General features: G+C 38.4%; 1 protein-coding gene across 1 annotated transcript in view; it reads right to left on the reverse strand.

Annotated features, from left to right (window-relative positions):
* BAIAP2L1 (BAI1-associated protein 2-like 1) overlaps positions 1–5,136 on the reverse strand; it is a 30,123-nt gene extending 24,987 nt beyond the window's left edge. The window contains exons 1-2 of the mRNA XM_010003259.1: positions 5,067–5,136; positions 1,362–1,448 (exon numbers count right to left, since the gene is read on the reverse strand). Of these exons, the coding sequence (XP_010001561.1) occupies positions 1,362–1,448; positions 5,067–5,136 (157 nt within the window). The remainder of the gene's footprint in view (positions 1–1,361; positions 1,449–5,066) is intronic.
* Positions 5,137–11,996: the final 6,860 nt, after the last annotated feature.

Here is an 11,996-nt window from a genome sequence, read left to right on the forward strand (position 1 = left end):
AGCAGACAATATCCCACAGGTATACAGAGTTCCAGAAATGTGTTACTTCCATGCCTATGACCAACTGTCTGACTGTAAAAATTGTAATTATGCATTTGTTGATATTCTGATTAGATTCTGCATGGCTATTACTTTTAATTTTCTCATACATTTGTTCTATAGTTAAAAAGCTGCAGCTCTCCTTCCTGTAAACAACCTGCAAAGCAAACACAGAAAGCAACTACCCTGGGACTGTTTGCTTTGTGCTGTTTGCTATTCTGCCGCTCCCAGCGGGGCACACAGCATCTTAACACTCACATAAAAGTGGTTTCAGAACAAATCAGAAAAATGTATGCAGGCACATAGAAACCAGTAGCCACCGTTCAAGGAGTCTTTCCCCTCAATTCTCCTTCAGCAAAATCATTAAAAAAACATTTACTAAAAGCATCTAAAAATCAGCTGAATAAATGTGATTGTGAGTTACTGGAGCAGATGCATATTAGGTCATGGGAAGAGTCCCACACTGCCTATATCAAAGTTTCAGAAACAGAACAGTATCAAGTTATATTTTCAAAAGCAAAAGAAGGTTTTAAACAAGTATTTCCTCTTTACAGTATAGTTCCTCTCTGTTTTGTAGTGATGTTAGAATCTTTTGTTAGAAACATTACAAGTGCTTTGATGACAACTTCCCTTTTGTAGACTGAGCAGTACCATGTCAGTGCCAGCCAGAGGAGTACAGAGCTAAGTGCTGCTGCTGAGCTTTCAAAAATTCAAAAATTATACTCAGAGAAGCAGAGAACTTGGATTAATTTTACACCAATATGAATGTACTATATCTTTGCATCTACAGATTCTCTTTCAAAAGCTCAACTGGAAAATAAATGTAATTGCATCTGAGAAGTTTTAGCGCTGTACTTGATCAAACCTAGTGCAGTAGAACTAAACCCTTCATGGTTGGAGCTCATCCAGAAAATTGTTCTAGTACAGAACAGCTGCCATACACTAGGACTCCTCATACCAATGTTCTGTTGCAAAAATATTTCAGCATTCATCTTCATACTAAAAATCAAGCTACACACTTTTCCAGATTTATTTATTACAGGATTATGTGAATTTCAAAATCCCATGCTTTTGAATGCATAAGTGGAAATATATTCAGAAAAGTAGAAAAAAAAAAAGGTGATTTTGTCAAAACATTTTAAGTGTCTTGAGAACTAATATACCCTAAAGGAATATAATGCCTTCTAGCTACGTATTATTGAAGAGTAAAACACTTTTTCCAATCCTTCCCTACCTCACATTAGTTCTATGAAATGCCAACAGGAAAACAAAAATAATGCTTATGTTTTGAAGTAATTTAAAAAGAATGAGATTTCACTTACCTAATTCTTTAGAAACTGGAGAATCAGCTGATATATCTCCAATCTTTGCAAGGCTATCATAATATGCTCTTCCAGCCACTACCATAGCTTGAGGAGGTAGCAAGGAGGAAAAGGGGGGAAAAAGCATTAAAAAAAAAATCAGAAATAATAAAATAAATAAATAAAATCACTGTATTTTCCATTTTCTCGAATCTATGATCCTATGAAATTCTGCAAGCCAGAGCACATCCTAAGAGAGGGAGGGTTGTATAGCAATAAGGAAATCCCACTATCAGAAAAAGTTACTGAAGTCCCTGAGCTGCCTGCTAATTTGTGAAACCAGGTGACAAAGACAGACCAGAATATATGAATGACATTTCAGCCTGTTAATTTAGTTCCAACTTTCATGCATATCCAGGAGCAACAAGTGCCTAGTGAGTAGGTTTAGCCATAAGCCATTGGTCAGGATATAACTAAATTCCTTGGTCTAGATACAACTGTTGGAAAAAAGCAAGACGGAATCCCAAAGTTACTAGAAGTGCCAGGGCCTCTCCCCTGTATTGGCCAGCCAGACCATGGAGCCAAGGAATGGCTACTGGCCATAAAGCAATGGACCTATAGTTGCAACAAGGAGACATGGAGCCCTTGAAAAGCAAATCATAATTTAGCATTTAAGTTAGCTGAAATAATAACTTACTTCTAAAAAGCAGTTCACCAAGTGTGATATATTTAAAGAGAAGTGAAATGTGAAAGGTTTGATACATCTGATACAGCTACTCCTAAACATGACCATTATGGATAACACTGTACAGCCATCATATAGTGCAGTGACAAATATTATTTCTTGTCAAAACAATATATTGAAATCTGAAGACCCTACTCAAAAACACCAACTCTTCCACTTTGAGGAAATACTAGGCCTAAATGATAAAACTTAAAAAATTAAGTCTCTGAAATACGATGTTCAGGTTATGGAAATAACCTACGTGACATTCTTTTCTCAATTTTCAACATACCATCAATGTTCCTGAGATTATTATAGTTATCTTGTTCAGCAACGTAGTGAGCTTAAATGTTGGAAGATCTCTGGTTTCTTGGACAGACATGGACAATTAGTATATACATTTCCTGCACAGGAATGTGTGTCTTTGTCACTGAACTCAACATGGCAAAGAAAACTGTATTTGAAGGATTTTAAACAATAAAAACTTGAGGCAAAAGGAGCATATAAAATTTAACTTGAAGCCAGAAGGTTTAGCACTCCCAATGAAAAAGACAAACTCTAGTTAACACTTGGATGCGCATCTTTTCCAACCTCGGGCCCCCTGAAGAGTTCCCCCCCTTTTATTGTTTATAGTTCAGTTCTAGTTTTAAAGGAACCAATAAGCTCTTTATAAACATCTATATATATCACTGAGGCTTCAGTTATTCTCAGTTAATCATTTCCTGGTTATAGCTGATTTAAACAGCAAAGCCAATTTTGCTGGAATGAACACGGAAACATCAAGATTCAAATGTCAGGGAGGCCAGTAGTGAGAAACATTCTACATATGGAGCAGATCTGCACCATGCTGTGGTTGCCTTGTACCTCCACAGTATCTAGAACTGATCTGCACAACACAAAGAAAAGAAACAACAGGAAAATGCCACAGTTTTACTGTAAAAGGCAGTGAAAAATACTTGTTGAAGTAGTACATTTTTAACCTAAAGTAGAAGTCAAGTGGACTCTCACTGTTGGCTTTAGAATAGGTTCTTTTTTTTTGAGAGGAATATAACTGGCAATTGCCAACGATAGTATTTTAGGTCTCTATTTTACCATTTTTACTAGCAAAGGTGACCTCTTTGGTTACCTAACAGTATGTTCACTGAGAAGCCTGAAACTCTTCCAAATAAAACAAAGATTCTTCTTGAGGCTCTGTATTAGACAAGAGTAATTTCTAAGATGCATCTTGTAGGTGCTCTATTTGAAAACTTTCAGAACAGAAGAATTATACTGGTGCTACTGATGGGGCACCTGCATGTGAAGATTTTATGCCATTCCAACTCTTCCTATCTACTGTTCTCTGAAGATAGCCCTAAGTCAATCTTCTATCCTCATACAGGCCCTAAAGAAGGAAGAAAATGTGTGATTTCTCCTGTGTTAATGAAGCTAAGTCAGGAACTCCACTTGTACAGTTTCTTCACCAGCAATATGGCTGGTAAACTACTTCTGCAGAAAAGGAGTTTTGACCTTTTATCCTCAAAATGTATAAAAATACATTAGAAGCGTATCAGAAGTTCTTGTAAGTTCTCTGTTCCATATCAGCCTACTGACTTGTTTGGAAAGCTGCAAAGTATTTGTTTAGCAACAGAGTATTTATTCCTTGCTACAGATCTATTTATACCACTCAGAACTTAGGAGAAAATATTAACAATTTATGAGAGCCCAAAGATTACATTAAGTACTCTCTCAACAGTTGTTGCAGCACTGTAAACATTCATTTGAAATTAACTACTCATGCTAGATATGCTGTATCAGGCAGTCTTAAAAGGCAAACTTCCTAGAACACAATAGCTATCAGGCTTTGCAGTGTTGCTGTGCACAGTTATGTTGTGAATTACTGACGACAAATTGAATTAAAAGGGGCAAAATGTAACATATCAACAGTAAAGTATATGAAAATCAGAATCCTCAGGAACTAGTATAAAAAAATCTTTCAGCCAAACATAAAAATAACTTGTTATTACTTCTGGTACTACATATAATCCCTAAGGTTATGTATTAGGTAGCTATGATGTTAATCCATCAGGTTAGGCATTACTGCAAGTAAGTCAGCATTTCCCTGTTTTCATCTCCAGCAGGCTTTGGTTTGGTCTTGTTCTCAAGCCTGGTCTAAAATTTGCATTAAGAGATGCTTCATTGTCTATTTGGCTGTGCACTACTTCTGCAGTATCACATTTCTCAGAGTACTAGATTACATGTAAGAGGAAAGATGTGCCACAGACTTGAATGAAGCAAAATTAGAGAGATTTTACATTGCTTTAATATGGTATCAAGTAGCCCAACAGGTCTGCATAAGGCAAATGAAGCAAGCCCTAACAGGTCCTGCAATGTAAGTTTTGGGAGTCTAGAGCCCAGTCTTGGAAACCCATTCTTAGCTTGTTTCTGTGAAGTCAATAATGGAAGTAAACAACCACATTACAAAAAGTTTCAGAGACTGGGTCCTCAGATTCAAATATATTCATTCAGATTTTGTCTCTATTAAAAAGTTCAGTATGGATAAGAAAAAAAATCAATCCACTCCAGCAACTCTTATGCATTCCAGTTCTGTACACAAGGTTGCTTAGGTAGTGATGTGCACAGGTGAGCTGGAACAGATCTAAGAATGTGAAATATCTTTGGAACATATTTCCAGGGGGAAAAAAGAGAACATTAATTTACATAACTGTTTATTTCAATTTCTGTTATTACTCTAAAACAAGTTATTTATACTTGATGTTCAGCGTATTTTGCAGTAGGTCTGTGCTAAACTGTTTGGGATGCAACTTCTGCAGGACAGGAAAATAAAAAGGGGAAAAGGTATATATGTTTGGGTGTTCGTGATTTTCTGCTTGCTTTCTTCTTCCTAATTAAACACATCCAAAGTTCAACTTGGAAATTAAGCTTATGCACAATCTTCATATCAGATATGTATATTTAAATGCAAATGTAACATTCTTTCTCTAGTTAGCACCTAGAAGACTTACCATTAACAGCTTTTTCATAATTCTTCCCCAGATTTATTAAATTCCTCAGTCCTGGATTGAACTGTTCCATAACATTCTAGAACAGAAAAAATACCTGTGTTATAACCAAGGCAATTCAACAGTTGATGAAACTATTTATCTCAGTGTCACTTAGGTGTAGTTTTATGTTTCATATATACAGTGTACACCTGGAAAGTCTGGATGGATGAAAAATAGAAGGCTTATGAGGAAGAGGACAGCAAAAGATGGAAGAGATCAGAAACCGAGCGTTTAAGATCAACAAATGGGGAAAAATAAAAGGTAAACTATTTCAATAGGGGTAAATAGGAATCTGGCTGTTTATAATATAAAAGGATGTCAAGTATGTGATCAAAGTTTGCCCAGATCCTTCTTTGATGGTAGGTGATCGTGAAATAAGAGCAAGAGAAAAACCTTTATCCACTCATCTGCTCAAGGGAAGTTGTGGATGCCCCCTCCCTGGAAGTGTTCAAGGGCAGGTTGGATGGGACTTTGAGCAACCTGGTCTAGTGGACTAGTGGAAGGTATCCCTGCCCATGGAAGGAGGAGTGGAACTAATGATCTTAAAGGTCCCTTCCAACCCAAGCCATTCTGTAATTCTATTAATTGTTTTACAGAGACAGACAATGACACAAACTTTCTGATAATGGTTCAAGGTTTGACTTCTTCATCCCCACTGCATGCAGCAAAAAAAATAGTGCTGGTCTGTACCATTAAACTCTTACCCCTCTGCAACACGATCACTGCAAGCACAGTACCTATTGTCCCCAGGCCCTTGATTTGTGTTAACTCACAAACCACATCCAGAAATCATTTGGGAAAATCTGTTTCAGGTTGGGCCAACAATGCTAAAGGCTATTCTAACAACTTAACAGTATGGATTTTCAAGTTCTAGTGTCTGGGAACATCCCTCCTCCCACTCCAACTCTTTAATATTGCTGCTGTGCCAGTGTTGCCCTCCCTGTAGCTATGACAGTGCAACTGTGAGGCTTTTGTTCCAAGTAATCTTTTCCTATTCCAAATTTTTGCCATTTATTCCCAGCTATGTAGTAAAGATGATGGCTGTTGGCATAGATGGAGTCAGTGAATTATATGAAAAAAGGTGCATGTGATACAGACACCACTCGTATGAATAGCAGGTAGGAATCCCAATGCTACCTTGAATTACGACCTTATACTGAACAAATTTTCTTGAAAGACATACCCTGTCCCTGCTCACCCTGCTCCTTGCAACAAGAACTCCTTACCACCACATATCCAACAATTTCAATGGTAACATGATAATCATAGGTCTTGAAATACTGATTTTTTTAAATTACTGTCTTAAGGATTATGGGGTTAAGTTCAGGTTCCAGTTCTTCTGATGTCTTCTACTTCAGATTTCAAATAGAAAACAGTGATTGCACCCATGTCATTAGCTGTTTTCATTTAGGAGGAAGTGAACAAAACCCAGAAAAAATGCCCTCAGCAGTTCCATCCCTGAAGCCAGACCCCACAGCTCCTTATTTTCTTCAGCTGGGATCTTCATGTATAGCAGATACAGACCATGCTGTGGAAACACAACAGGTCCACTGAATCAGAAATGCTGAGGAAGAGCTCCAGTACACCACATCTGCTCAATGTACACGTAAAACTCCTGGGAAAGATGAAGAAACAATTTACAGCTCAGTGCCTTCAGTAGCTGGAAGGCATACACCTCACGGTTCTTTTCTCCATTAGACCAAACAGTTTCTGGAAGGTTCTTGTGCTGCTACAGTGGTTGATTGTTAGCAGAAGCTTCTATGCCAGTCTCTACTCGTGAACTCCCAAGAAGCAGCAAAACCCTTTGCAATGGAAATTTCCCTTTGGAATTTGCTTGGTTTAACACAGGGTATGGTTAGCTGATCCTCACAGTACTGTGCATGGCTCATCTACTTTCCTACTAACGGTTTGTGTTCAATGGAAAGACTAAGCTTCCCCTCCTCTCCTGCTAGGTCTCCAACATGATCTCATTATTTAATTCATAGATTATTTTCTTATCTTCAGCATTAGAAATAAACATATAATACATATTTTTTTCTTTCTACTTAAGACTAGATTCTCAAAGCAAACAAAACCCTGGCCATGCTTCTAGTGTTCTTTTTATACAGTTAACTACTATTGCTGTCTTTGAAGTACAGTCTGAGAAGAAATATCTTGAACATTTTTTCAAAGAGGGAAACTGTCACTGGCAACTCCCTCTTCAGGATCGGGTATAAATTTGATATTGCCAAGACATTTCAGATCAGTAAAAATTATTGTAATATTTTGTTCAGCTTCAGAAGCTGAAGGGGAAAAAAAGCAACTCAGAAATCAATTTGAAGAGCTATTTATTTTCATATGATATCTTACAGTTTTATAGCCTCTCTTACTTGCAGTCCAAGGAAAAGGTAATGAAAATGAGGGGGACTGAACACCAGTGCAAAATCACAAGCAATACATTAAAGCCAGATCTCAAAACTTCTAAAAAAGCAGAGAAAGAAGAACAAAAAAGGACTACTGATAAAGAAAACCACTAACTTTAAACTGTCAAAAGTCTTAGAAAACATCACAATCTTGTTATCTGCCATGCTGTACAAAGCCAAGGCAATAAAGCTTTTGTCTTAATCCAAACAAGCATCACAAAGTAAGACAAAAGCTCAGAGAGACAAAGTAGTTCACAACACATCATTTGCCCATACAGTAAGGAACAAAAACTCAGCCTCCTAATTGTTAATCTAGTGTCCTATATTCTAGTGACACACTACCTCTTGTGAACAGAATAATTAACTAGAAGAGAAGAGGAGGCACATGATCAGATCCTACAGCTTTCTATTATTTAGGATGAATGGAAATAAAGGGAAACACCTTTCAAATAGGCACCCGGAAACATCTTTTTATGCAGAGAATTTTAGAGTTGGAAAAACTGACCTTCTAAGAAGAAGCATAAAAGAAACCTATTCTGGTCATTCAAGCCATTAATTCCTCGTATAATCTAGTATGAAAATTGTCATGACCCTTTCACCTCATAAAAACACCGTGAGTTAACCATCCTGGTAGCAAGGAGCTGACTGAAGAGGAACAGTACTTCCGCTTGTTGTGTATAGGTATTATATCTCCTTAGTTCCTGATAGTCTCATAAACAACGTTAATCTTCAAAACAAATGACAGCCATTGTAAAAGTGCCTTCCTGTAAACGCTCCACTTTGCTTTTTACTTAAAGACACACCTCGCAGAACAATAGCTCAGCAGGTACGAATACCACTAAACAATGCATAGGCTCCCTGTAGTTTCAACTTTACATCCTGCAGGCAGTTTTGCAAGAGTGAATAACAATGTATTTGGGTAAAAATCTGAAATTATAAAACTAGCCCAGAAAAGTAGATCTTGACAACTAACATTACTCATATAACCATCACTACAGCTACTCATAGCTAACTTTTGTATCAGGATGCCAGTGTTTTTTCAAAAAGACTAATTCTTATGACTAATTATTAGTCATCTTGATGGAACTTTTCTTGTTTAAGGCAAACATTAATACATCATCCATCAGTGTGTTTCACACACAAACTTTTTCAGGTTATGAACACATGCCCCAGGATAGACTCTAAGCAGGCAGAATGCTAAGAAACATCAAAATAGGTAATTTGCACTAAAATAGGAACAAATTCCAAAGGCTCCTCTTCCCCCCATTAGATGTATATTTCAGTAGTACAAAACAACCACTTTGCTGCAGCATGTGCTGGGATCATAGGTGAATTTTAATTTTGCTAAATAAATCTGGCAGTTTAATTTAATCGCAAGTCCTTTTAAAATGCAGAAGTGTGGAATTTCGGGCTTTAAGGTGAATTTATCAGATATATTTCCATGATCAAGCAATACAGCCTTCCAAAATAATTCTATATGCCCCTGTAGAGAACACCTGTCCCTCAGGAGAACACAGCACTCCACAGAACAAAACTGGTTGTTGTTTGTTTGTTTGTTTTTAATTACACTTTGGTTGATAATAAAATTTCTGCACAAGATTTACTTGAATACTGAGAAAGACATCTTTAAAATCCAAGATTACCAACACCAATGAAGTACAGCTATCAGGCTATTATCAAGAGCTCCAGAAACCCCAAACCACAGGAGGAATAGGCGAGCTGCCTGCCCAGTCCTTCCAGACTGAATGACAGGTCTGTAACTCTACTTTCCTGGTTTGTCCCCTTTCCCCTGCATTGTGTTTGTAGTAGCTGGATGCCAAATACTTTTTGCCCATATACAGCAGATAAAATGAAATCGCTTGAGCTGGGGGACATACCAACACAGAACAACTTTCCTGGGGTTACTGGCTGACACGGCCAGTGTGTGATGGCGTCACAGAATGTCCCCTCAGTGTGGCACACAGCTGTGCTGAGCTACAAGGGCAGGGCAATGTCATACCAGGGAACTTCTCAGCAGTTCCTTGGCAAAAGGGAGGCTCTGGCCCTCTTTAGTCATAGGCTCCCACACCCTTAGGCTTCATTTTGCACGTGCCATTCCTATCATGCATTAAAGCGATTCTTCAGGTATTACATAAAGAGTAAATGTCAGCCTTGATTTTTGTGTGCACACATGCACGTATTTGTGGATTATGTTGTTTGTTTAGTCAGGTTAGCTGAAAAATGTTGAGGTATTCACTTGCTGTTGTTGTTGCCAAAAAAAAAGGATGAAAAAGATAAAAATACAAGGGCATTACTTTGCCACCTGATGACTTCTGTAAGTATATTTTGAAGCTTTGTATAACATAGGTTACTATGTATTTAATAAATCCAGTGGATTAGCACTGTAAGAAAGAAGAAAAAAAAAAAAAAAACCAACAAGCAAGCAGACTGGTAAGGCATCCAATTTCATTTTCTATTATTTTTCCAGGTCATTCAAAAATTGATTTCTTTTTTTGGAGAAGTTGAAAGCCAGTGTTTGGTCCTGCAGCCCACAGATGCCATCACTAAGCTACACTGAGATGGTTTCCCCAGACCTAGCCTTTCTTCTTACTGGTAAGGGACAAACAAATACTGCTCCTGATTTTATCAATACCAGCATGGTATTTTATGTGCTGTATTGCTAGGATGCCATACAGCAGGAGTAGAAATTAGATGAGCATTATTAAACAAAGCAGAGCACGCTCACCGTGCAGGCTGCGGCACCGCACAAAGAAGTGTTCATTTGTTTTAGATGAGGGAGCTGTGATTAGTCACAGCAAATGCTCCAAACACACGGTAGTGCTCTCTGCCCTTAAGAAGTAAAGAACTATTTTCAAGATTTTAACTTTGATATAGAAATAACTGCTCTAAAGTAGACCCATTCTCTATCTGAAGCAGCGTTTGTACTGGATAAAGTTTCAATTTCCAATGAGGGCAGGGCAGGAGGTTTCCAGGCCCGTGAGTACTAGCTATGTGATGCAACATACCAGACCTCTCAAAATACCCACACTGAAGACATTTCATCACACTGTCAACATTAACTTTGTATTACTGTGTTTTTGCTGGTTGTTCCAGTCTTAAGTATCCCTTTGAAAAACAAAATGGTAAACTTTGCCAGGAAATCAGTACTGAATAACAGGGAAGGTTTTGTTTATTTAGTGGTCTGTCATTGCTTTAAAGCCTATTTTGTATTATATCCATTAAAACACAAGGTATTTTCTTCCCTCTCCTCTATAAAACTGTTTTAGCTACATGCTGGAAGTCAACAGACAGGGTAGGACATTCCTTTGTCGGCACAGCCCTGAACAGTCAACTTCCCAGGTTTCTCTTCTGCGAGCCTGTATTTACAGGCTGCTGTTCTGAGAAAAAGGAATTAATGTTTGCTTATGGCCTTGCCATGAACGTAAATTATCTCAGTAAGCACCAGGCCACTTAAGATGACCTGCACCGATTCTAAAGGACAAAATTCACAGCCAAGTCTTCTCATTTTTTTCTGTAGTTTTGCATTAATTTGATATCTAAGTCCAAAGAAAGTAAATGGCAAATACAACATGACACCGATGTAGTTGGACTAAATGAAGGAATAACACTGAGTTAAGTGTGTTGGAGAAAACAAAACTGACAGCAAAATACTCCAGTAAACATTTTTAGAGGCCTTCAAATGGTAACATCTTCAGAAAGATGAAAACATCAGTTAGATTTAGTAAACAGTGAAATAGACCAGTCCACCAGAAAGCTCTTCTTTGGTTTGAAGATGCAAATACACTCCAGCTTTAAGTTCATTTGCATGATTAAATATATTTGCAAATTTAAGTGCTTTCTCTAGTACAACAGACTGTCCAGAATCAAGATTACGGATCCCACGCTGCCATCACTGCTCAACCAAATGTACAATCAAGGGAATTTTGCTGAATAGAATTGGTGTGTTTTGGAAAGGCTGAGTTTGTAGAGAGAAAAGGTCAAAACAAGCGTCTAGCACCCGCATGCCAAGTATTTTTAATTCTACAAATAACAAGGCACTTCGGAAAGCTTTAAAAGTCTACTGACACAAATTGGACAACCCTCACCAGTCGGTGCTTTAAGGCAGTGCTCGGACACATCATCACAAACCTGAGGAGCAGCTCGGGATGCAGGCAAGTCGCTTCATTCAGCGTTAAGCCATTTATTTTTATTCGGGCTCTGGCCCGTGTAAAGAAACGGTTTAAGCAGAGAACCACAAGCACCAACATCTCCAAACCACCTTATCATCAAAACACACTGAGGGAATGATGGCTCGCTGGAGAACTGAGCCTGCTGGAGAGGGAGAAGCCAGCCCGGAGGCTGCCGCGTCCCGGGGCTGCGGCGGCGGGAAGGAGCGAATCGCCTCAGGGCGAGGGCACCAGCCCCGCGCTCCCCACCCCCCGCGTCCCGTGCCCATGAGCCCCGAGCAGCCTTTGACGCACTGGGATGGGCGAGATCACTCATCAAGGGA

Source organism: Chaetura pelagica, unplaced genomic scaffold (assembly GCF_000747805.2).
Source record: "Chaetura pelagica isolate M959 unplaced genomic scaffold, ChaPel_1.0 scaffold138, whole genome shotgun sequence".
NCBI classification, from domain to species: Eukaryota; Metazoa; Chordata; class Aves; order Apodiformes; family Apodidae; genus Chaetura; species Chaetura pelagica.